The sequence below is a fragment of the Trichogramma pretiosum genome, unplaced genomic scaffold (assembly GCF_000599845.2).
Source record: "Trichogramma pretiosum strain Unisexual culture from Peru unplaced genomic scaffold, Tpre_2.0 scaffold17, whole genome shotgun sequence".
Taxonomy (NCBI): domain Eukaryota; kingdom Metazoa; phylum Arthropoda; class Insecta; order Hymenoptera; family Trichogrammatidae; genus Trichogramma; species Trichogramma pretiosum.
The window spans coordinates 1,075,416-1,102,747 of record NW_019641225.1 but is presented as its reverse complement, the minus strand read 5'-3'; the positions used below and the strand labels follow the sequence as shown (position 1 = coordinate 1,102,747).

Sequence of the window (27,332 nt, the reverse complement as noted above, 5' to 3'; positions counted from 1 at the left end):
TGAAAACGCTGCTTGTGATATAAAATATTGTTTGCAAGTATTATCGTTTGCAAATTTCACCTTTACTTATTTACGAAACGGCATTTTATTTTAGGATTTTATCCTATATGCAGCCCCGCACTCAGTACTCAAAGTTACAAATGCACACATCGCAATTGCGAGCAAGTTGGGCTAAGATGCCTTGGCTTTTGCCACTCGTTCTCTTCTCTCTTCCCGAGTGCAGCAGCACAGCTATATATATACAACATATATATCGTAGCAAGTGATCGAAAAAAACATTTCGAGTCTCGATCGATCATTACGCGAAGCGCATGCGCGACTTTTTTAAAGAAAAAGAGATGTATGAGGATCCATATGTTATAAGCTTCAGTATAAGTCGAGACGCCGACGAGTGAAGAGCTCAGCATTATTCGTCTTTAAGTCTAACAAGCCGCTTGCGCTAATCTTAAGTGTTACCAAGTGTGAGTTAGTGTGCCTTTCCAATTGAGAAAAAACCCATTTCCCACCACCATTTTCACTCGACGCGTTTTGTTGGATCCGCCCACAATTCATTACACAGAAGTTTCAAACCATACGTTCGTTACTTTCTCAATATACATCGTGTGTGCGTGTACAGTCGTCAGTACAAGGCCAGACGCCAACGAGTAAAGAACGCAAGCCTCATAGCATTCACGCGAGTGATTCTCCTGAAAAAAAGTGACAAATATTTCGTTTTATTAGTTATTTTTGTCCTATTCATTAGTGATTTGTGTAAAAACAATGGCTGGGGACGATCAAGTTTTTTTAACCAAATTGAAGTGCTTACGTCAAGTTAACGAAAAAGTTGATTGGGATACCGTCGACAATATAGAGCCTCGCCTCGAGCGTTCCTACATCCATAGACTTTGCGACTTATTCAAAAATTGGAGTGGCAAATATCCAGTTATTTTGGACGTCTTTGAAAGGGAAGAAATTGATCATCTTCTCGCGCACTCCGTTTATTACAACGGTTTGCACGATGACAAGGGATTTAGAGAGATAATCATTAGATTCTTGATTCGAGCCGGCTACGAAGACAAGGCCGTTCTCGATAAAGACGGCAAGCTGTTTGTGCGTCGAGTTACTGGAGTGCATCTAACAGCCAGATACAAGTGCCCTGGTTGGGTCAACCAGATACGAGATCTCTTCAACATTTATGCCGATTTTAACTACGTGGACGAGCTTGGATTTACGCATCTACACGCGGCCTGCATGACTGGCTGCTACTACGTAGTCGAGAAATTTATCGAATACGGCCAAGACATCGATTGTCGCACCTTAGCAACAGGAGATACGCCGCTCCATTTGGCCTTGGAATACGACCGTAAGCATATAACCGAAATGTTGCTGAACAGAGGGGCCAATCCAAATTTGCCAAATGCTGAGGGGTTGACGGCACTGCATGTCATTTGCAAGAAATGCGACGATTGGGCCTTCGTGAAGTCGTTTTTGCTCGAAAAATATCAATTGATAGCATTTGACGCCCGAGAAAGGTTCGATAACACGCCCTTGCATTTAGTTCGGCAGTTTGGAACCTCTGGTATCAAAAAGATTATAGAAACTCTGTTGAGACACGCAGCAAATCTAAGTTTGGTTAATAACAATAGATTGAATGCTTTGCACATGATCTGCGAGAGAGATCAAATCAATGACTTTACGAAGACTTTGTTCGACCTTTGCGACGAGCTCACACAGTCTATGGAAATCAACTTGCAAGATCAAGAAGGTAACACGCCACTACATATAGCTTTGAAGAATGGAAACGAAAACTTAGCTGTATTTCTGCTGAGAAATAAGGCCAGCCCTAACTTGACCAATAAAAATAAATCGACCCCTCTGCACAATATTCGCAAAAGTAGATTAATGGAGATCTTTTTCAAGATTAACAAAGAATTAGATCAACCGGTGCAGATCGACGCTTTAGACAAGTTTGACAAGACCCCGTTAATGTGGGCTTTGGAAACAGGACGCAAAGACTTGGTCAAAATTCTACTGACGAATGGAGCGAATCCTCATTTAACCAACAGAGCCAGACAAACACCTCTGCATATTATTTGCCAAAGAAGCCAGGATGACGTCGAATTGCTAGAATTATTCCTGAGAATCAACATTCAACGACCTGTTAGCATCGATGCAAGGGATAAGAAGAATCGGACTCCACTTCAAAGAGCCGTAGCCAGAATATGTCCAAAATTGATCGACCTTCTCATAGAGAATGGGGCATCAGTGACTAACTTCGTTTTTCCTACTAAGAGTGACCTTGAGGAAAATTTCTACAAAGGGCATAAAGTAAAAGTTCCATTAGCTACATTCGAAACATTGTCCAGTATGCTGCTCGTCGTTAAACAGCTTGAGAGAAAAGGATACGAGATGGGCCAAGATGAGGCCGTAACAATCATGGCATTGTTCATAAAGTACAAGGCGTTCGAGCAGACGATTGGCTTTACCGAGAGTTGGTTCGAGGCCGAGCAGTTTACGGCAAAGGCGAAGAAGATAAAGATGAGAAATTCGAGTCTATCGCTGCACGACCTGATGTACTTGCAACCCAGAGAGGCGTCAAAGCAATTGAGTTTGACGGACTTCCACGAGTTCGTGAGATCGAAAAAATTGCGGCACTTTTCCAAACGTTACCGACGAGCTACTCTCGTGCATCTGTTTGAGAAAATGTATCGACAATTCTTCTGGGAATGTGCGATGGATGCTATTTTGAATATAACACGTTGCAGAGTGCCAATTCTCCCTTGCGAAATGATAATTGAGGATTTCACGAACAAAGACTTGTATAATATTTGTTTGGCAGCGCAACTCAAGTGATGAACAAATTTGTATATATTTATCATGTCTAATGTTATTCATTATGTTGTATACTTTTCATGTCTTTCAAATAAATAAATAAAAAAAATGAGTTCCTAAAATATCTAATTGTATTTGTTGTAACTTTTTTGTCTCGTTTTTTTAGAATTTTACTATTCGGCGATACCATTTTTTACAAATGAATAATTTGAAAGTATTTCAAAGTTTAGATACACGTTTTCTTTTAAAAAGCAACCGTGAAACTGATCGTCGATCGATTAGTAATCAATTTTTTCATCTTTCAAACGCTTTCAACCATATGACTTTGTATAGGGTTTTTTAAATTTTTCTGAAGCTACAATAAAAATTATCCAACCTTTTGTGTCGCGATCAAAACTACATTTGTTATTAATTTTTCAGTTTGTTAAGAGTTACACATAGTAGACAAACTTAGATCTCAATGATAGTTACATGATCTTAATGAATACAAAATTACCTTCAATTTGGTATATTTAAAAACTGTCGAAGTCCTCTAGAACTGGAGACACAGCTGTTTAAAGTTTTACTGAAAACTAAAGTACTAAATCATCGAATTTATCATGGACCTTACTTAGACTTAAAAAGACGCGACTCCGGCGTGTGTATTACATCGTGTATGCGCATAAATTAAAATCAATAATAGAGACGAATAGAGAAGAATAGAGAACTTCAACAACAAGGAGCAGAAGACCACGAGTGTGACGTATGTGGAAAAGTAAGTTCACGACAGATCTTCGAATGAAACGACATCGCAGTAGATGTCACGAACACGAATGAAGCGTGTGCGGAAACCTCTTCAAGGAGATTGGCTCATGGAGGCTTCATCAGCTGACTCGCCCACGGCAAAAAGACCAGATCGCGAAAATTGCATGAAAACGTTGTATTGCAAGGAGATCTTGGCGTATTGTTGAAAATGAAAAATTCTGACAGCATGGACTTATCATCTCACATGAAAGAGGTTCACGAAAGATAAAAAGAGTAAAGCATCGATGTGACAAATGATAGAATTGCATTTACTTGTAACGGCTGGAGAGCCAACTTATTATTAAAAGTATATATGATTTTATTCTAGCAGGTGACAACGAGGGAAAGTATATATGATGTGGCTTATTTGTGCGGAGAAATCGTTATTATTTGTTATAATAGGTATAAAATCATTTTCTTATATAAATGTTTAGTTTTAAACAATCTGTCCTACTTGCTCCCGATACATTTTTGCGTCGACACTGATGACCAACGATGCCGCGAATCAATAGTTCTTGAATCAACTTAAGGGCTCAAAGGGGCCTTAAAATCGAAAAAAAATTTATTTCATTTTCGAATAGGATTTTTTGTCCCCTTTCCATTGCTTTTTCGAAACTTCAAAATTTTGATCCTTCTGTGAGAAACCGCTGTTTCCGTGAGCCATTTTCGTATACTTCAGAGTTCGTCAATGAAATCATCGATGAAATCGATGAAATGAGAATATACAAGATAGAGGAACTGATACGTATGCTCCTCGACGAAGAAAGTTTAATAGATACAGAAGAAAAGACAACTCTGTCCATCGATGAAATTAGCAATGAAGAAAGTTTAATAGATACGGAAGAAAAGACAACTCTGTCCATCGATGAAATTAGCAATGGAGAAAGTTTTATAGATACGGAAGAAGAGAGAGCTCACTCCATCGATGCAATTGACGATGAAGAAATTTTAATCTATACAGAAGAAGAAACAAATCTGTCCATCGATACAGAGGAAGACGTATCTCTGCCCATTGGTGAAACCGCCGATGAAGGAGGTTTAATCGATACAGAGGAAGAAATAACTCTGAATGAAGAAAGTTTGATGAATGCAAAGGAACAGAAAACTCTGCCCATCGGTGAAACCGACGATGAAGAAAGTTTAATCGATACAGAGGAAGAAATAACTCTGAATGAAGAAAGTTTGATGAATGCAGAGGTACAGACAACTCTACCCGTCGGCGAAACCGAAGATGGAGAAAGTTTAGTCGATACAGAGGAAGAAATAACTCTGAATAGAGAAAGTTTGCTGGATGCAGAGGTACAGACAACTCTGCCCATCGGTGAAACCGAAGATGGACAAAGTTTAATCGATACAGAGGAAGAAATAACTCTGAAAGAAGAAAGTTTTATGAATGCAGAGGAACAGACAACTCTGCCCATCGGCGAAACCGAAGATGGAGAAAGTTTAATCGATACAGAGGAAGAAATAACTCTGAATTAAGAAAGTTTGCTGGATGCAGAGGTACAGACAACTCTGCCCGTCGACGAAGAGGACCATGAGTCGTTGAAAGAATAATATTTTATGTTTTTTTGAAATATTGCCCTTTGATTGTATATTATTGTATATTTGATGAGTGGTGTAATTTTCAAAATAATTTCTATTAAATTATTGAAATTTATAATAAATAAATATAACTATTTTTAAAATAAACAAGCCATCCATTTCATATATTACTATCTAATCAATGCATATCCTCTCCTGATTGATTTAAATTTATAAAATTCAATTTTCAAAAGATTATATTTTTATAAAAAAAAAAAGGATAAAATAAACTTAAAAATAAAAAGTTTAATTAATAAGAATATCTAAAGTCTAAAAATAGTTGCAATTTTTCATTTGGAGTGTTCGTTACTCTTGTATTGTATCGTGCATTTGTAATCCTCAATCCGAGCTAAACGTTATCTGGGCTTAGCTTGAATATGTAACGGAAATCTAATTCATGTTTTGAATCGATCTAAAATCTTTGCTTAATCCAGAAAATTTGGAAAAATTCGAGAAATTTCGAGTAGCCCGAGTCCAACGGGGGGCGTAAAAATGTATGGTAGTCCCATTTTGTTGACACAGGATAAATTTAGTTAATTTTTTACGTGCGTATGCATTAACCCGTTAAGTTCCAAGAGGACGTTTTTTTGACACTTTTTTCAGTCGCTGTATTTTTGATGAAAAAGGTGTAAAAAAAAATGTGCGAGTAGCCTGTTCTAATGTAAAATTTAATGCCCTTTTTAAAATCTGAGCTCAGATTTTTGAAAAAAAAAATCAAGTCAAAAGTTATGGTTGATTTTATCCTAAAAAAAAACGTGATTTTGAAAAAGAAAATTTTTCATTTTCTGATTTTCCAGACGAAAAGCATTTAAAAATCTCATGGTTTTCGTGCAAATATCGCGTCCTCGATGTCTAAACTAAAAGTTAGAGGGGTTCTGATTAGAAATATTAATGTTTAAACAAACAAAATTATGGTCAGAACGTGAAAAAATAAAAAAACTTCTAGAATTTTTAACTCGAAAACGAAGGACTTGAGGAAAAAATTTTATAGAACAAAAAGGGTTTAGAATTGATCAAAGAATACGTGTGAATTTTTTTTCAGAATTTTCGAAGTGATTTTTGGATTTTTGGATATGACCATTATTCCAAAAATCCAAACATTCTGAAAAAAATTCTGAAAAAAATCAAGCGTGTTCTTTGATCAATTCTAAACCTTTTTTGTACAATAAAATTTTTTCCTCAAGCCCTTCGTTTTCGAGTTAAAAATTCTAGAAGTTTTTTTTCATTTTTTCGCGATCCGACCACCGTTTTGTTTGTTTAAACATTAATATTTCGAATCATAACCCCCTCTAACTCAGTCAAAGTCCTTCAATTTTTGCGAATGCCGATAAATTGGACTTCGCGTCTACAAATTCAAATTCGATTTAATCCCGAGGCTTGTCTTGTCACTCTGATATGGAGTTAATAAGATTACACGATTTTGTTCAAATATTTTTGTATTTTTATACTCATAAGATAAAAGCAATCAATGGGTTCCATCTTACTCGCTTGTTATTTCATTTGTGACTTATTCTTGCATTACTAAAGTTACGAGTCGAATAGCTTCAAATCAATTTAAAAATATTTACAAATCACGATGTTAAAATTGGAACTAATGCAAATTTCTATCTCATAAGTGTGCGGACTGGACTTGGACATTTTCTTCTTCTCACATGGTATATATATAGATTCGTGGCCCGTTCGTGAGCTGTTCATCATTCGAATTTGTTTGTATACGGGCTATTCCACAACAGGTGTTGCAGGCCAAGGAAATGAATTTGAAACCAACCATGTACTCGTCAAGAGCACAATGAAAAATGAAAATTCTGAAAATCTAAGCTCCCTAGGTCCAACCCTCATGGATCTAGAGGGTCTCAAAGTTGGATTTTCACGTTTTGAAGATATTTGCTTGTTACTCTGCCTTTCTGGGGTGCATATGAAAAAATTTCTAAACCATGTTTTTTCATATAAAATTTGATGTAGAATTCAAATCTGTACTCAAAAATGACATTTATAACCTCATAACCCCTTAAAATTGAAAAAATAGTGTCAAATACCATGAAAGTCAAAAAATAAAGTTGTCCGTACACCTCAAATTGGCCAATATTAAAACATGTTCTCATACAAATACAACTTCTGATTAAGATTGGTAATTCCCATTTGGAAAATGAGGAAAAAAACATGTTTTTTGGCTCTTCGCAAGTTACCAAATTGTCTGTAATGGTGATTCAGTTACCAAACTTTATCAAAAGTTGAATTTGTATTTATATGAAAACGTATTTCAATATTGGCCAATTTGAGGTGTACGAACAACTTTATTTTTTGATTTTCATGGTATTTCACCCTAGTTTTTCAATTTTAAGAGATTTTGAGGGTTTGAATGTCATGTTTGAATTCTACATCAAGTTTATACGAAAAAACATGGTTTAGAAATTTTTTCATATGTAATCGTACAGTCACCCCATGTGGAATTTTAGGAAATGAAAATATCGCAAGACTAACGATTTACTTCATCGATTTCGTTGGTACATTAAAAACTTTATTCTTATACCGAGAGTGAATTTTGACAACGAATTCGAGTACAAAAATCAGAGCCGCCAGTCCGCAGCCGGCGCACAGAATCCCCACGGCGTATTTGGCCTCTCGCCCCTCTCGGCCGCCCCTCTTTCCTCGTGATAGCGAGTGTGAGCCATCTTCAGGGGCTCCACGTGGTGCCGAATCAGTCCAGCGTCGTTCATTCGCCGAAATATCCGATTGAATCTCGGCAGCACGGAAAATCGGCCGAGAAGTGATAGCCGTCGTACTGCGACGTGATCAGCGGCTTGCATACGTGGACGCGTCGGCTCTCCTTGACGCCGCAGGTATTGAGTTGCTGCGGACTGGTGATGCACACGATCCGCTCGTCTTCAAGAGTTTGGCCACGCACAAGCTCAGATTGGTGTACACGCGAATCTCCTTGCCGATGGGCTTCTGGAAGCGTCTCACGTTGTTGGGCAGACCCCAGACCTCGTAGTCCGTTCGGCGGATATCCTGCAGAGTCTCGAAGTCGGAGTGAAATTTCGTGAACGTACTGAAGGCCTTCAGCGAGGACAGAAAAAAGGTACTGGTCATGCCGGTGAGCAAGATGAGGGTTATCAGGGCGATTCTCTCGGAAAAGTAGCGGGCTCGCTCGAAGGCGCTCTGTCTCAGCGAGTTGGTGAACAGCCGGACGAGCTCGAGGCAAGCAGCCGCCCACGACAGTCGCAGAACGTTTCGCAGCGCGACGACGTGAAGCGCGACCATCGGCAAGGCAAAGGCGCAGGCTCGAGCGTCCAGCTGCATCAGGATCTTCTTCAGGCCACCGTGGGTGGTCTTGCGTGACACGACGAACGCCAAGTTCTCCTTGATGAAGTTGCTCTGCATCTTCCAGTACTCATCCATGAGTCGAGGCCGACAGGAGAAGTCGATCTTTCCTAATAATATATCCAGGAACGAACCTTGAGGATTTCCTTTGGCGTCCAGCGTCAACTCGTAGGGATATATCTTGATTTCGCGAGTGGCGTTGATGTGCTGGAGCGCCGTGCCCATGAGGCGGAAGAAAATCGCCACGTCGTCGCGAACGAGCTCCTCGATCGATACGTTTCTCGAGCTCGGAACTTCGCCGGTGATTTCCGCGCTCAGTACAAATTTGTAGCCGGAGACGTCGAGCGATCGGTCGAAGTAACACGTTTTTTGCTCCTTTTCCTCTGGAAGTAGAAGATATCGTGCTTTGAGCTAACGACGAAGAAATAGTTCGTGTGGATTCTTAAAAAATTAAGACTTTTACGAAAGATTTATTGAAACTGTTAAGGATGCACCAGTCAAAGATTTTTAAGAAATCAAAAAATCGCTGGTACATCCTTGATTCGCGAAATATTCCTAATTTCGATTTGTTCCCTGGAAACGCGATTTTATCAAATGTTAAACTTGAGTCAGCGAATAATTCTCGATCCTGTGTGAAAGTAAAGTCCACCTTTTTTCGCCCTTGGATGCTGAAATTCTGTTCGACTGCCAAAATTTCGATGCCATTGGGGCGTAAGGATTGTAAGTGTACAACGCGAGTTGACCATTCGTAATTCTGCACAAATAATACGCATTTAGCATCTTGAATTGCCAAGCGATACGCAGCGTATCATACGAGACCGAGCAGGCGTCCACGATATTTTTGTTGACTATGAAAAGCGACTGTTCCAAAAAATGGACTCTCGGAAGTTCGAAAGAAAATTCCAAAAATCGCGCGGCGAATCGGTGCTGACACAGACGATTTTCACGGGATGTATTTTTCTATCGAGTATGGTTTGATTCAATTTTATGATGGTCGGAAATCGACGATATTTTTTACGCTTCAATGTGTCTTTCATTCCACTAGAATTAAAATTGTATAAAGGTAAGAGACTCTTAGCATAGGAGCGGATTTCGCAGCTCTGCCAGTCGCCGAAAAAGATCACGTCGTTCTTTCCCAAATTACTTTCTACGCAACAACTCTCTAAAAGAGTTTTTCTTCATCCCATGCTCGAAAGTACGTACTTTCACCTTCGAATTCAGGGACGAAAGTAATACTTTTGCTCCCCGTCAATATCGCGCGAAAGTTATTATCTCCATGACTACGGCAACCTACATTTCAATTATCGTTTGGTTTCGACTATGCAATACATGAATTATATTGATTTAGTTTATGACGTACACATGCCAGATTAAATAAATATTAAAAGACTAAAAATTCTGAAGTATCAAAATTGAACAGCCATAATTTGACGTACACATTTCATTACATTCAATTCCAATCCGAAATTTAAATCGTTAAAGATGGTAGTTGTAATAAAAATTGTGATCTAAGAGAACAAAGACAGTCAAAATATGTTAATTTTTATAATATATTTTGAAAAATTCTTTCAACTTTAAACGTTATTCTAGGTCACTCAAGTTTCTACTTGTCTACCTCAGATTGAGTGAATTACTTAATTGATATGGTACTAATTCATGCTTATACTTTACGGGATCGTTTGTATTTTATTAACGCCATAGTTATCTATGATTTACAATTGTTTATTAATAATATTAGTTATGTACTAATAAACATTATTATTGATGATATTTGTTGCAAAGCCCGCCGTCGACCAGCAGCCCTCGCTGCGCTCGGGCCGCAAATGTCGGCGGGCTTTGCCATGTAAGCGTAAATTCATGGATACAATTTTTTTTAATAAAATATTTCTTAACTATGTTAAGCAAACGTACTTTCGAGCGGGGATAAAGAAAAATCGTATACGCGACTCGGGACAAAAGTCAAACGCCTGTCTCTGCGAGCTTGCACCCTCGGCTTCGCCTCGGGTGCATAACCTCGCAGGGACGGAAGTTCGACTTTCGTCCCTTGTCACGTAATATACTATTCTGAAATATTATATATGCATCATGATTCAATTGAGTAATTTATGTAATTTCATGAGTTTCGATACTTCATTTTATTCATATTATTTGAGTGAATCCCTCCTCGCTTTCTAACATTGGAGTTTCGAATAAACTGATACTTCTTTCAATTTTCTTACTGTCAAGTAGGTTACAATCTGAACAAGTAATTATGCAACAGATAAAACTGACTCGGCATATCGTTTTATTTGGAAAAAGTTACAATTTAATTGGTAATATTTGGTAATACTTCTCATAAGATTAATAAACTTAATTTTTTTAAATAATTTGTACTTGCGTCCATATGATCGCTTAACAACTTGGTGCAAATGCCTCAACGACTATGCCTTAATATAAATCAACTCTTTATTGAAACAATTATCTAATCAACGATCTTTTTTCCATTTTGTTTTAATGATTCATGGCCTGAAACGAGCTTTTTCAGTATGTGAACACGAAATGAAGATTTGGGTTTTTCCTTTTTTTTAATTGGGGAACTCGAAAGAAAACTCGATGTTTTTTCGGGTAATCGTACACTCCAATTATGAAACATGATCGGTCAATCTAGATATAGTTCTAAATTTAGTGAAAGTAGTTTGAACTGCGTCACGTAGGCTATGCGCAAGTGCATCCGACCGTTACAAGCTTGACTCGAGGCACATGCATGAGATGAGGATTCAGTAGATCTACAGACTTCGAGAGATGAGCAACTAAGGCCGACCATGTGTTTTTTGTGAAAAGTAAAAAGTATCTTAAAGTTTCTACTTCGTGTTTAATTAGCTGTCTCTATGCAGATCGACTGTGCTTCACGTCGGCCATTGTGATTTGTGTTACCTCGCATTTTTCTGCTGAAAGATAAAATACTATAAACTTTATAACGCATCGTTATCCGAATTAGTCTTTTTTTTTTCAAATATGGAACCACTTTTCTCAGGTCTTATAAACAAAGAGGATAATATTGAGGTCTTAGAATATCAAAAAATGAATAATCATGTCAACTGCAATCCACCGACAATAGAAGTTGAAAAAAAATTGAAGATTGACTCGTGTGCCAATATACCAATGGAAGAAAAAATAAGACATCCGCCGAATCCCGAGCCAGCACAACGTGTAAAAACAGAGCGACCAACAATTATAACAGAAGGAGTACAAGAAGTAGTGTACTGCTATAAACCGACTCAACGCATTAAAACTATGCCGCTACCATTAAAGAGAGCAGTAGTAGAATTTCGTGAGAGTGCATCTGTGCTACAAAAAAACAAGATAGATTTGAGCCTCGTAACAAAGACACCTAAGGCGAGAGAAATGTCCGAGGCGATGGCCCGGCGAGTTAAGTATTTTCAAGATCAGTGCAGGAATTTAAATAAGAAGAAAACGAAACCTAACGGTCTACTGAAAAAATTTAAGCAAATTAAACGTAAAATGTGAAAAAATGAGAATTTAAGTAAAACTTGAACTATATTAACCATCATATACCTAACCCTGAGCTAACCCTTAGCTAATGAAGTATGGACTGAGTTTATAAAACTGGAGGAATAGTTGCTGCTATGCAGTGTAGCAGTAATTTTCGGAAACGATTAGAAAGTCTAACAATATGCTGTACAGACAACGTTAGACTCAACTTTTTAGAAAATCATAAGAGAATTAACATAAGAGAAAGTAGAAATAAAACAGAGACACTGCAACTAGGCTGATTTTACACATAACTTGGCGCATAGATCATAAGTTTTTTCATTTTTTTAAATGGAGAACTCGAAAGAAAACTCGATTTTTTTTTCGGGTAATAGTACACTCCAATTATGAAACATGATCGGTAGTGCATCCAACCGTTAACTCGTGTATCGCTAATTTTTTTTTTAAAAATTATCTGAAATTATCAGATGTCTGTTAGCTGTGTCGAAATACAACTACGTAGAGTGATGGATAACTACGCTAGTGATTATTATACAACTTGTACTCAAGTTCTTCATCAAGCTTACCATTACAACAGTTCAGGAAGTTCTACTGGAAAAAAAGATTTTGAGGAACTGGCATCAGAGTTCGTCAATGAAATCATCGATGAAATGAGAATGTCCAAGATAGAGGAACAGATACGTATGCTCCTCGATGAAGAAAGTTTAAAAGATACAGAAGAAAAGACAACACTGCCTGTCGATGAAGATGACAATGAGTCGTTGGAAGAATAATATTTGGTTTTCTTGAAATATCGTTCTTTGATTGTATATTATTGTATATTTGATAAGAAGTGTAATTTTTAAAATAATTTTTTTTAAATTATTGACATTCATAATAAATAAATATAATTATTTTTAAAATAAACAAGCCTTCTATTTCATATATTACTATCTAATCAATGCATATCCTCTCCTGATTGATTTAAATGTATAAACTTCAATTTTCAAACGATTATATTTATATTAAAAAAAAAAAGATAAAATAAACTTAATGAAAAGTTTAATTAATAAGAATATCTAAAGTCTAAAAATAGTTGCAATTTTTCATTGAAAGTGTTTGTTACTATTGTATTGTATCGCGCATTGGTAATCTCCAAACCGAGCTAAACGTTATCTGGGCTTAGCTTGAATATGTAACGGAAATCTAATTCATGTTTTGAATCGATCTGAAATCTTCGCTCAAGTGTTTATACACATCTTAAAATTACATTAACCCTTTAACGCCTGAAATGACCATTTTTAGACAACATTTATAGCGATGAATTACACCGACTAGAAATTGTTTGAAAAACTTTTCAGACCTCATTTCTCTCGCAAAATTTAATGTACTTTTCGAATTTGGGGGCAGAATGTAAAAAAAAGTATTAAAAAAAAAGTTATAAACAATTTCGTAAAAAAAAAACATGAAATTTCGAGAAAAAAATCTCGTTTAACTTAAATTTCAACACGGAAAAAAGCTCCGCTCGTGCGTCTCACGCATATAAATTTGGTCAATAGCTTGTATACTTTATTATAAAACAGTTATAATTACGAAATTCAAAATGGCGATCATAAATTTGACTCTCGAAGACCTGTATGTCATTAAATGATTTCGACAATTTTTAACTCGATAACCATCAACTTTACCAGAAAAAGTTATAAAACAAAAAGGGTTTAGAATTGATCAAAGAACACGCCAAGCGGAAAATTGCTAAAAACAGCCTATTTTCGACGTTTTTTGCACGTTTTTCGGCACTCTTCGGCGTCTGCAGGCCGTTAGGCTTTAAGGCCCATTACAAAAATTTTTTTGGTAGTAGTTGACATGTTGAGGAAGCTTTTTGAATGACTTTGGAGATGAAAGTCCGGATCGAACTCGAGTAGATTTTGAGTTTTTTGTTTATTTTCATCGTACAAGCCGCTAGAGTGCTCGGATCACTCTGGAATATTTTTTTTCTGAAAATTTAGACAATTTCCAACAAAAAATCTCTGTAGCGTTTTTTTGTTTAAATCGCTCTATACTGAGATAGAAATTATTTTAATATTTGCGATAACCATGAATTTCGAAAAAATGCCAACTTTGGGCCTCTGAAAAAGGGTGATAGACGGTCCCAAAAATTCTAATAAAATTTGGGGACATTCCTGACATCGGAAACAACAACTTTTTCATATTTGCAGAAAAAAAAATTTTTTGGCCATTCGACTTCACGGAGAATCGGCCATATCTTTCAAATTGCTCCCCGCAAAAATTTCTTTTTCATGCCACTGTTTTTACCTCGCCTCTTTTTCTCTGTCTTTCGCAAGAGAGATACGAATTTTTTTACCCCTTAAATTCTCGTACACGTAATACCCAAAGATGCTACGAAAAAAAGAAGGAAGAGATAGAGAGTAAACTCGCATGAAATATAAAAAAAAAGAAAAAATGTTATGGGCCAATTCGAACGATGACAAACATTATGGAATATGTACATTCTGGCTTGTACACCACCTTCTGCCGCAAAATTCAATTCTCCGTTGAGCGAGTACACGCACACACGTGCACAAGCTGCGTATATATGTTGCACGAAGCCATAGAGAATAATATTGTTCGTCGTGCGCGCACGCGATCGCAGGGTGAGGAAGAAAAAAAAAAGAGTGTCGCATCCGGCACCATCAAAGCAACTTGCTCGTGCATAGCCAATACACCACCATCGTAGATACCACACACACCTACACACATATAAATAAATGATATCGCTGTTAGCTCGTGTGTTTATTTGTATGTATGCATGGGTGTACCAAAGTGTGCCCGAGCACATCATATCGGAGGATATAGAAACGCGCGTACGCATGAAGCTCGCGCGCATTTATAAAAATTATATCCACGTGTAACGCGGATCGTTGCACGAGAGCTCCGGAGCGGCTTTTACGGCTGCGTATGCTCTCGAGGCGTTCGAGAAGCATAAACTCGCTTCGGGTTATTAAGACTGTAAAATAAGGACGGCGGGCGAAAAAAAATAGAATAACAACGACTCGCGTGTATGCAGCGTCGCTTTACGATGTCGCATTGTTCCTCGCGCTACGCGTGGCACGCATTCGTACTCAACCACGATCTCACGGATAAAAGAATGAGAGAAAAACATTGCAGATCACGCGTGTACAATTTCGAAGTTTTCCCGAAAGCGAAAATGTCCGTAACCGGCAGGGCGTGACCGCGCGTACCTTGCGCGATTTTTTTTGCTCGATGCATCATGCACAATAAAAGCGAGCGAGTGACGGTACTGATGCATTTTCGTTTTGCGACCTACTCGTGGAATTTTGTTTACCAGGGCGATTTAATGCATGAATGAAAGCCTAGACCATCGCATCCGTGAATTTGACGCAATGATAAAGACGATAAGTGTTTCAATCATTTTTTTTTCAGATTCTTATAGGCGTAAAAACAATTTTTTGTGAATTCCTTCGCCTGAATAATTTTTGGATAGCGCTCAGCAAGAGAAAAATGTTATTTTAAAATATAATTTAATATAAAATGTACTTTTAAAGTGCAAACAGGGTTCGCCCTAAGTCTAATGAGGAATCAATCTATCTCTAAAAATTGAACGCTTATGATTTGATGATCTATTTTCACTATCTGGACTATGCAGAGATTTTATTTTTTAAAATCAAGAATTTTAACACCCTATTATGAATCTCATGGTATTATCGGAAGTCTCTGCTGAAAATAATGTAAATGCCGATTGGCTAGCAGCTACTGCAATCATCTAATAATGTGTTCATTTACTACACGTATTATTTAATTACATTGAGAATTTTCATCGAAAAAATTATGAAAAATTTCAAGTAACCATGATATTCCAAAAAAAAAAAAAATTTAAGGTACACACGAAGCGCGTGTCGCAAATCACTTCGGAATATCGCAATGGAGAACGATAAGTCGTGTTTTTGCGCCGTGTAAGTAGTAAAAGTGATATATTCCACCCTCGGAATCGACCAACAGTAGCAGCAGCACATATTGTGCAGCACGTGCAGGCGCGTTGCTTTATAAGCAACATATTTCGCTCGTGTAACGCTGCAAAACATACGCACGGACTCGATACGACCAATGGTTCGCATGAAGCACCAATTGCCGAATCGAAAGCTTATAACGGCTGATGCATATTCTCTCCCATGCAATAAGACACAGACAAGTCGAAATTGTATATATGCTTCAACGTTTCAATCGTGCGCATCTTTATCAGATACATCTTACTAAACAAAAATAAAAATTCTTAGCATGAAGTGCGCTTGTAACTGCACGTAGAAGCAAAAAATTTTTTATCTTTAAATTAAGTGACACGAGTACATTTAATTCAGTTCGAGCGGAAATGACTTCAAAAGAGATACGCATACATTTTAATACTATACTAGCCCGACTTTCAGCGCGCTTCACGCGCTCTCTTCTTTCTTATTCCGTTTTGCCATTTTTCAATATTTAAAATAGAAAAATTAAATAAAGGTTATGTTATAAACTGTAAAAATACGCAATAGGTCGGCTTTTCACCTCAGCGTCTCCTCGAGAAAACCAATCAAAATTAGTCTTCAGCCGTCCATAGGTTAATATTCCACTTTCTGAACTTACTATAATACTCGTATTTGCGCGCTACAAAACAAAAGCAAGCTACTGAACAACCAATCACAGCGCGTATAAAATGCTAACGCCAAAATCCTCACCACTTTTATAGGATAGGATTTTGAATTACTTACAATAAGTTACGGCATATTTTATCTCTAATAATTTATTTTTCCCGTAAAAAGTAATTAATCTGAAAAATATTGCATTTCCCTTCTCTCTGTTTAAAAAAATAAACGATCTGACAGATATAAACTCAAACAATTAAATTGTATTACTATGCTTTACATCAATTTAGAAAAATATTTAACTTTTTTGCCTAGGCGAAAGCAGAAATGCCTATGTTTGTAGGACTTATCTGCAATACCTTAAAAAGTTTAGGAACTTCCTAACTTATTTAGGTATTATCCATAATGCCTAAAATTTTTTAGGCAAAAGCAGCTTTTACATAAAAACGGGTTTTGCTGGTAACATTTATACTAATTACTGTTTTATAATTTTATTTAGTTGTTCGTCCCAATGATTTAAATATTATTCTTTGAGTGTAAAAAAAATCATTAATTTAATTATTGTAATTATTCAATTAATATTTAATATACACTGATACTTGAGGCTTTTCTTCTCTATACTTTAAATAGAAGATCTCGTTACGTCAAGTCATTGGCATACGGTTAGAAAGGTAACGTAACTTTACGATCTTGAGATGATTTGATCATAATGTTCTAACGCGTATATCGGGTTGCATGAGTAAAGGCGTCGCTTTACAGACTAGAGTAATCTTTTCAGCGAAGTCCCAATGCATAACGTCATTCTTTTACCGTTTGTCATACAGCGAAAAGAAGCGATGATTCAATCATGATCAAAACGGTGTCGTTTTGTTCATTACATTTGATTCTCAAAAAATTACGAACACATTATTATTACTTTAAGCACAGGCAGCACGCCAATATTTTAATTCGCTGAAAATCTCTTTTATCCAAAGGTATATAAGCGTATTATACGTTGGCTTGGGTGTAGTACACACACGTATACCACGCCGCGCAAGTGAGTATTATACGCGAAAGATACGATGAGAGAGGAATAAGGTATGAGAGAAGTAGCTTCTCTCTGCGGCTCGTGCAGTATATACACACACACACGAGCACGGGCGTGTATATATAAGCGTCATCAGTGCATAAACATCGACCTTAATAAGATTATATAGTGACTGGCGTCTGGGCAACGGCCAAAAACCGAGAGTTTCGGTGTATAACAGCACGCGGAGCTAACTCCGCGCCGCATATACATCCCCAAAAGCGAGGATAGCCCGGGCGCGCGCGCGTTCACGTTTTCGTCGAAGATGCTGTTGTATATATATGCATTATATGTATGCACCGCAGCATTATATCGCTACGTGTGTGTATGCGTGTGTGTTTGTATACAGACGAGAGAAGTTAGCTTGGTTTTACTTGTGCTATTATACCGACCTCTTAGTGGCCTACACCCTCACACACACACACACACACACGCGCGCGCACATACGCGTAGACTTTAATCTGCAATATTTGCCTCGTTAAACTGCACTGGCTAAAGCCATTAAAATCGTGGTTATAACTTTGAATGCATTGCCGTATGTGCAGCGAGCGTTTACCTGTAGGGCTACTCGTAGAGCTCGTGGACGTTACCTATACACGCTTGATTTACGCGCGTTATAAACCGACTTTATGCGTTGCAGTCTAAATCGAGCGCTAATTCATTTTTCTACTCTCGAACATTTTTATGCAGTTCAGTCATTTCGTCACTTCGCTATAACTGATTGAAAACACTTAATGACTATCAGCTTCACAGCTAAAACTGTTATGCATAATGGAATTGAAAAAGCTCTAAAGAGCATTGATTTTTAAACTATAATTATATTTTAACAATATCTCGCAAAATAATTCAAGTTTTTTTTTAACTATTTCAAAAATAATTATTTTTATTAAATTAATCGAACGCAATGCAAATGCATTTTTCTATTATACTTTATGACTGGTCTAATACGATTTCGAACTTGTTGCTTTTCTCTCTCAGGTGAGCATGCCGCTGTCGATGTCGCAGAAGACGAATCTCAAGGCGACGCTCTCGGTGAACGGCGAGGGCCAGTCGAACATTCCCTCGCGCTGTCGCGCGCCCTCCGTCGGCATCGACGTGGACATGGTGTCGGAGCTCGACCCGTCGTCCTCGGACAGCGGCGTCGTGTCGCGCTGCGCCGTCGTCAAGCCGCTCAAGCTGCGCTTCTGCAAGCCCATCTTCGGCCGCAAGGCCCTGGAGAAGATGCGCCAGCAGCATCATCATCATCATCATCACCAGCAGTCGCATCACCAGCAGCCGCATCACCAGCAGCAGCAGCACTTCGGCGGCGGCAGCTTCAACAGCGACCAGGACGACAATCGCAGCCAGCGCGACATCATCGTCGTGGAGAAGCCGCAGAAGCCGCGCGATCCCGAGCGCGAGAAGCGCCGTCTGGCGCGCAAGAAGGAGAAGCGCGCCACCCTCATACTGGGCCTGATCATGGGCAGCTTCATCGCCTGCTGGCTGCCCTTCTTCTTTCTCTACATCGTCAAGCCGATGTTCCCGAATCTGGCGATACCCGAGCAGGCGTTCGCGATCGCCTTCTGGCTCGGCTACATGAACTCGGCCCTCAATCCCGTCATCTACACGGTCTTCAACAAGGACTTTCGCCGAGCCTTCAGAAGGATACTCTTCAAATGAGCCGGTGGCGGGGTTCCGCTGTCGCCTTGAGAACGAGCAGAGAAAGAGAGAGAGGGACAGACTTTTTCCATTGCTATTATTCTATTCTGGCTCGAGGACTACTCGTCGCATCTGCCGTACGCTGAAACACTGCTCGAAGGTGAGTGTCGCATATTGTTAACCGTGATTGAGAACGAAAATCACCTGTTCAGCAAAGTATAAAATTAAAAATACAGAGTGAAAAGTGTTTAGAAAAATTTTTTTTAATTCATGAAACGTTAGACCGCCCGGTTTCTCACCGTTCTCTCGTCAATGGCTGCTTGATCAATAATTGTTAATTTTATTCGAGCAATAATGGCAATGAAATAATTCAAATCTATTGTTAAAACTACATAAAAAAATTTGAAATTTTTTTTTTAAAGTTAAATGATAAACGAATTCTCGATAAACGAAACTTTACCCTAGTTGATAATATCTATGGGTAAGGCTCAGAATTTTTTAAATAAACCTGCGCTCGTATGTCACCGATCTTGACGCGCTTTTGGTATGTTATAGTACATGGTAAAAAAGACCCAAAACCAAAATTTTAGACCCCCTCCCCCTCCTACCCCCCACTTCCGGTATAAACGTCCATTTTCTATCTATATTTTTTCTGAAGGCCTGAAGCAATTAAAAAATCTGAAAAAATTCACAAAAATACTTTTCAACAATCCAAACAACCTTGAATTTTTTCAGATTTTTTGAGTGCTTCAGGCCTTCAGAAAAAATTATTGAAAATTTTGAAAATTCATATACGGCGCTACGATGCAATACAAAGCCCGATCTTTTTTTCCACTTATTTTTGACATCAAAATACATAACCTCAAATTTTTTCAGATTTTTTCAGACAGAGCGCTGGCGGTTTTTAGCCGAAAAACGCCCTTTTTTTACGAAAATAATTTTTTTAGGGCGATATGAAGCTTTAAAAAATCTGGAAAAATTTTTTTCTTGTTTTTCAGGTCAAAATACATAACCTTGAATTTTTTCAAATTTTTTAATTGAAGGCGATAGCATCTATGGCTAAAAAACGCTATTTTTATGAAAAACGGTTCCTGGAACCCAGAGGTTCCGGTAAAAAAATTTGAAAAAATTTTTTTCGAATTCCTTGTCAAATTTTAATAAATTTTGACCGTCGCAAAATTTCGATTGGAGCTTCCTAGCTCATTCTAGAGCATAACAAAGATTCGAGCGAAATTCTGAAGACGTTCATCACAATTACATTATTTTTCAAATTTCTTCAGAATTTCGCTCGAATCTTTGTTATGCTCTAGAATGAGCTAGGAAGCTCCAATCGAAATTTTGCGACGGTCAAAATTTATTAAAATTTGACAAGGAATTCGAAAAAAATTTTTTCAAATTTTTTTACCGGAACCTCTGGGTTCCAGGAACCGTTTTTCATAAAAATAGCGTTTTTTAGCCATAGATGCTATCGCCTTCAATTAAAAAATTTGAAAAAATTCAAGGTTATGTATTTTGACCTGAAAAACAAGAAAAAAATTTTTCCAGATTTTTTAAAGCTTCATATCGCCCTAAAAAAATTATTTTCGTAAAAAAAGGGCGTTTTTCGGCTAAAAACCGCCAGCGCTCTGTCTGAAAAAATCTGAAAAAATTTGAGGTTATGTATTTTGATGTCAAAAATAAGTGGAAAAAAAGATCGGGCTTTGTATTGCATCGTAGCGCCGTATATGAATTTTCAAAATTTTCAATAATTTTTTCTGAAGGCCTGAAGCACTCAAAAAATCTGAAAAAATTCAAGGTTGTTTGGATTGTTGAAAAGTATTTTTGTGAATTTTTTCAGATTTTTTAATTGCTTCAGGCCTTCAGAAAAAATATAGATAGAAAATGGACGTTTATACCGGAAGTGGGGGGTAGGAGGGGGGAGGGGGTCTAATATTTTGGTTTTGGGTCTTTTTTACCATGTACTATAACATACCAAAAGCGCGTCAAGATCGGTGACATACGAGCGCAGGTTTATTTAAAAAATTCTGAGCCTTACCCCTATATATTCACAGACAGCGACGAGCTTCGTCATTATTGTATTATTCATACCCTTTGTTGTCACTCCTTGTAAAGTTATAAAATAAAATAAAAATACTCTGTTCCAGGTATCCGTCGCATCGAATAAGAAGACAGAAAAAATAAATCAAGCATACTAATGGGCAGACGCAGACGAGAGAACGCGAACAAACAAAGGTTGTTTCAACTGGAAAATTCAACGTGACTTACTCCCACATACCTGAGCGAGGCGAGCCGAGTGTCTTTAAAAGCGAAGAAATCAAAGCGGACCAAATGAATCGGCTAAAGTCTCGCGCGCAGCTACAACGGATGGACGTCACTCATCGTTTATAAATATATATTATATTAGTATATAAAATGAAGCATTATTATCGAGTGCAGGCGCAGAGATAACCGTCCGTGTACTCTTATAACTACCCTCCCACGAGTATGTAGATCTTTCGTTTTCTTGCCTCCCACTAGCTGCTCGCTGCTGCCGTTACTGTACGGTTGGTGCGACGACACGGCGGCAGCGACAGATCGACAGATCGAGAGTCTGAGCCACTGCGTGTGTAATTATCATGAAATAACAGCCGATTCTCTCGTTCTTCCGCACATCCTCGCTAGTGATCGCACTGTATTATTCACCATGTTAAATTGATAAGAATTCTTGGATCTCGATGCGTATGTGTGTGCGTGTACTGAACACGTGTACGTAAATATTGATACAAAAATATAATGCGTATGCATATTAGGCACAGCGTGTGTATGTCTGAAACACGACATTCAATGGTGCCTTTCGATTCGATGAATGACAATTTTTTTTTTTTCATCTAGCTATTTTCTCCCTCTCGACTTTTCGATACAGACGGACGGACTCACGTAAATCCACTCGGTTTTTTTTCGTTTGCCTCGTTGTGGCCTCGCAATGTTATACCCCTTTTATACATTATAACGTGAATATTTGCAAATGCGGGTTCACGCTAATTGGTCGAGTCGACACCGTATCGTATGAAGGCTCGGCCTTTATTCCAAGGGCACGAGTATTATGTGGGAACTCTAAATTTTTGCCCAGTGAAATATATGATTCTGTTTTATCTTGGGTCAATGGGCATGCGTGCATTGTTCATATTCAAATACTTTTGTGAAAAAAACATGAAAAAATTCGAAGCTAAAAATTCATTCAAGAGGAAAAACGAAAAATAATCTGAAGAATTATCTTTACTTAACTTGAAAAATAAAAATGAGGATATTAATTTTTCTTTTGTCATATGGATATGTCAACGAAAATATCACTCTATGATACAAAGCCTCCGGACCAATATTAGAGAGGTAAAAATTATTCTCAAACTGCAAGCTTTTTAAAGTTCATTACATACTGTATTTATAATGGCAAATTTTACTAATAAGACTGTCACAGCGACTAAACAAAATAAAATCACGACAAGAGAAATATAATTTCGCATGAATTCGCCTAAAAAACTAACTGTACGTATCAATAATCAACAAATGATACAATATTTAGAGAATCGACTGACCACCAGATGGCAGTGAAATAAATATCTAATAGATATTGTTAAAAGTTAAATTCATAGGAATTTTAAGTTATGCAATTGAATAATATTTTTACGAGACACATCAGCATTTGGGATGGTTTCAATTGTCATTTTTATCTAAACAATGCCCCCCCCCCCTCATTTTTGTTTTGACTAAATTGTACATTGACTAGACAAATACTATTAACTCACTCATCTTACCCTTACATTAACAGCAATTATGATTGAATTATCAGTAGTTTTGGGTTTTTGAAAATTAGGAAAAAAAACAATTTCAAGACTCGAAGATTTTTAATCAAAATATAAAATTGATCAATATACAATCAAGCAGACAATCGTCGTTAATATACTCTCTTAGATCATTTTATTTCTTATTTGGAGTTTTCAAAGTCAAACTTTTTCAATAAATCAGTTACTTGACTCGAAAAATGTTGCAATACTTTGAGATCGTATAGATGAAAAGGAAGAAAAAATTTAAATTAGGAACAAGTTTCATCGTGAATTACTTTGCATAGAAATCTCGAAAAAAAAATTATCATCGTCAACTTTTTGGATCGAATACCTAGGGCACGCGCTTTCCACCCGATTTTCCATCGCTGAGCGCAACACTGTTCAAGAATGAACATTTAAGGCGTACGCGCGAATACATAAATTTTGTACGCGATCTGCACACGCGAGAGACGCGCGAGGGGTTTGCGAAACATCTTATCTTTTAACCCTTCTTCAAACGACCACTTGAGAAACTCATCCGGTTCGCGTGCATTATATACGAGGGGAAAAAAAAGAAAAAAAAAGAAGACGAGAAAGATCAAGCTCTTTGGAAATTTCTTTTTTTTTATGTGTCACTGTGTCTTATACACATATATATCACACCCATACGCAATCTTAAAATTGAGATCTCCGTTAGACAGGAACACACGTCGACGAGTACTCTTGAGATATGTAGAGGATAAACGTAAGATTATTATCAATCCAAGGCAAAGCTTCGAAATTTTTCATCACGATAATGACAATCCATTTCGATAGTATAGAAAAAACGAGAAAATTTCTAAATCGACAGGAGCACGGTCGGCTTTTGCGTTGAGAGGAAAAAAAAACTACCAAGAGCCAGCGGATAGAAAAAAGAACTCTTGTTTACGAAAAACAATTTATAATTGTACTCCTAACATAAATACGAATGCCATTGAGTGTTTGTATACTTATCGTAAATTATAAATATAGGTTGACAAAAAAAACCGGACGTTTATTCCAATAAATTCTTTAAACAAAATATAAATAAATAAATAATGTTACTGACAAATAAAACGAAATGTTTCCTACAAGTGTGTGCGAGTATATGTGTGTTAGAGCGACCTATAAGTAAAAAAAGATTTAAACTCGCCTGCATTAGGCGAGCGATGAATATATTATATTATATAAATATGGCCCGCGAAAAAGTTGGCGTGCGTTGATCACACGTCTATCTTGATAAAAAAAAAAACTTTTAAAATAAAACAGAGTATATGTATGTACTTCAGATTTTAATGATTAAAGTTAGCGAGTAATAGAAAAAAAAATGAATAAGTACATAAAATGCCATATTCGAATACATCGACATTTTCTATAAGTTATTTAGTATGTAGTGAAAGAAAAAAAAATACACACGTTCATATAGATATAATAACTTTAAGACTCACCTCGATTGGAACTGAAAGCTTTTTCGATAAAATTCAATAATATATACGCTTTTACAATTATTCGAACGTACTTTTTTAGCTACAAAATGCTCCTGATTTGGCAAACCGGGCACGAAATAGAAAAATTATTAATTTTGCAAGCGAACGCATTTGAGTATGTATTTTCGCACGAACAAAACCGACCAATGAAAGCCGTTGAACAAAAAAAGAAGTAAATAAAGAATCTTCGAACTAATTCCAACCTCACTTCGATTTGCTCCGGAAACTTTTTAACAATTTTCTGAATAAAGAATCACTTTCGATTTGACCTCTTCCTCCCAGTGAATCAATAGAAATGAAAAGTCGACTTTTTCAAAATTTCACGCGCTCGCGACGAGGAAAATAACTTTGCACGTGCAAAATCAAAGATATACACACGAAAATTGAATGAATAAATGAAAACAAAAGAAACTAACGAACGAATTCAATAAAGTTGCAATTACAAAGGTTAAATATTTGATTTACATATAATAAAGTGCAATTAACACGCAGAAAAAAATTGTACTTCGCCATCAATATCACAAATATATGACTAATGTGTATACACGATACGAAAATCAACAAGACGTCATTTTTTACATTTGCCTTATTGCATCAATTATAACGGTCAACGAACGCGATTATTATGATACATGTAAATAAAATATATAATTGTAGCGTATATAGCTTTGTATAAGGTGTACAACGCGATGCACGGAAACGCGAAACTTCGTAAAATAATACATTACACGGAATTCAATTCCCAACATTTTTTTCAGCTATACGACACCGAGCCCTGTACACTTTAAAACATCTTCTCGCTCTTCGCTCCGACTCTCTTTATTTTTGGTTTCCCGCGATAATTCGTCGAAATATTTAAAATGTTCGCTCTTTCTCTCGTGCAGCAGCAGCAGCAGCATCAGAATTAAAAGCAGCTCCTTCCTCTTCGGTTAAAACTTGGCCCCGGCGCAGCACATAATGTATAATAGGAGAGAATCAGCCGGCCGGGTTCTGGAAGTAGGGTACGGGTGGCGGCGACGACGACGCGAGGCGCGCGAGGGGTTAATGAACCGTTAACGCGCTGTGTATACCTTCGCAATTAAGTCGAGTTTCCCGAGGCCGACCGAGTCTCGTGAAACTCGATTCAGAGCTCGAAGTATAGCATCAGCCGAAAAGTGGAAACTTCTGCCACCACCACCACCACCACCACCACTGGTCACGCACTTGCGCTGCAATGCCGCCGCTGCTGCTCTCTCGCTTGTACTAATTCGCGTTTCCATCGTATTTTAATGGAGGAGAGAAAAATAAAAATGAGATACATCGAGCGTGGGATTATGCGAGGACGCCGTGTCATCCGAATTCCTTGCCTCTCTCTCTCTCTCTCTTTATTACGTGCAGCTTCCCGCGATCTATAATGTTTAAATATTCCACCGGCGTTCCATTCTAATGACTTGGCACGGTTCATATTTTCTTTCTCTTCTTTTTGCCGTTGCTGCTACTTCCACTATCCGCATCTTATTTTTATAATTTACCCGCAGTTCTTTACCGAAATAATAATAATAAAAAAAAAAGATTGAGTGAGTGAGCGAGAGAGAGAGCTGCACGACAGTTCTTCAACGTGTATACGGGTGAAATATAAAAATCCAATAATCCGTACGCGAAAAAAGAAGTTATTATGCAAACACGTGGCGGAAGCGTATATGTACGGAATTTCTCCTTCTCTCGTTTTCCTCCATCCGTTATGTATACGTATACGTGTATAAACCCTCCTCTGCCCCCGAGTGTACGTTTTGCAATTCAAAAAGGAGCTAGAAATAAAAAAAATTTCGCCCGCGAACAAATCATGCCGTTCCCTTTTTTTCTTACCCTCGCAACTTTTTCGTTCTCGTCGATGTTGTTTTGCCGCGCTGCGCGCGAACGTCACGAAGTCTCTTTCCGAGCGCGCGTACGAGAAGGCCCCCGCGCCGCGTGGTATCGGTTGGAATATTTAGAAGCTGGACTAGCTACACACACACGTGGTCATTCATCAGAGACACGAGCTGTGTTATTTATCCCGTTCCTTCGCCGCGATCCGGAGATCTACGTGTTGCGCTGTACAACATTGTAACGGGCAGATGCAGCGTCGGGGCTTACGAGCGAAATTGCGGAACGTGAATAATACATGGCGCTCGCGCGCGATATGATTAAGGTGTGTTTAATCTGCACGAGAATCGTACCGTGCACACGCCCGATCCTCACTCACACACATACATATACTACACGTGTTATATACGAGCTCGATTTTCGTGCATCTTCGCTTGTACACTTCGTCCTTGTATGATCTCTCGCTTATCTGTAGGCACAAAAAAGTAGCCTCCCCGTCGTTAGTAAAAAAAAAAAATTTTACTTCTGTTGTGAGATTCGCTGTAAATAAATATAACATAAATAGAGGTATAAAGTACACACTCGTAATGTGTAATAATCTTTGAGTTTGATATGCCGAAGCAAAATGCGCACAGTCACCATTAGTCCGTTAGTGTTACGCGAGTATAATCGAGCAATTCTTCTATACGTAGGATTTAAGGATAAAATCAAAAAATGGAATTACCACGTTTATTAAATGTTTAAGCGAGTATTCGAGTCGATGTTTTTAGAGAAAAAAACAAAACAAAAGAAATATGATTGACGCTACGTGAAAAAAGTATTAAATTTGAAGTGATAATTTATTATGAAAATATATAATTGATAGATATTTAAT

The 27,332-nt window shown here is 37.6% G+C and overlaps 1 protein-coding gene across 1 annotated transcript in view; it reads left to right on the top strand.

Annotated features, from left to right (window-relative positions):
* The window catches only part of LOC106649288 (alpha-2C adrenergic receptor), a 190,181-nt gene extending 166,005 nt beyond the window's left edge, over nucleotides 1-24,176 (top strand). The window contains exons 3-4 of the mRNA XM_023458201.1: nucleotides 18,652-19,471; nucleotides 21,456-24,176. Of these exons, the coding sequence (XP_023313969.1) occupies nucleotides 18,652-19,332 (681 nt within the window). The 3' untranslated portion in view covers nucleotides 19,333-19,471; nucleotides 21,456-24,176. The remainder of the gene's footprint in view (nucleotides 1-18,651; nucleotides 19,472-21,455) is intronic.
* Nucleotides 24,177-27,332: the final 3,156 nt, after the last annotated feature.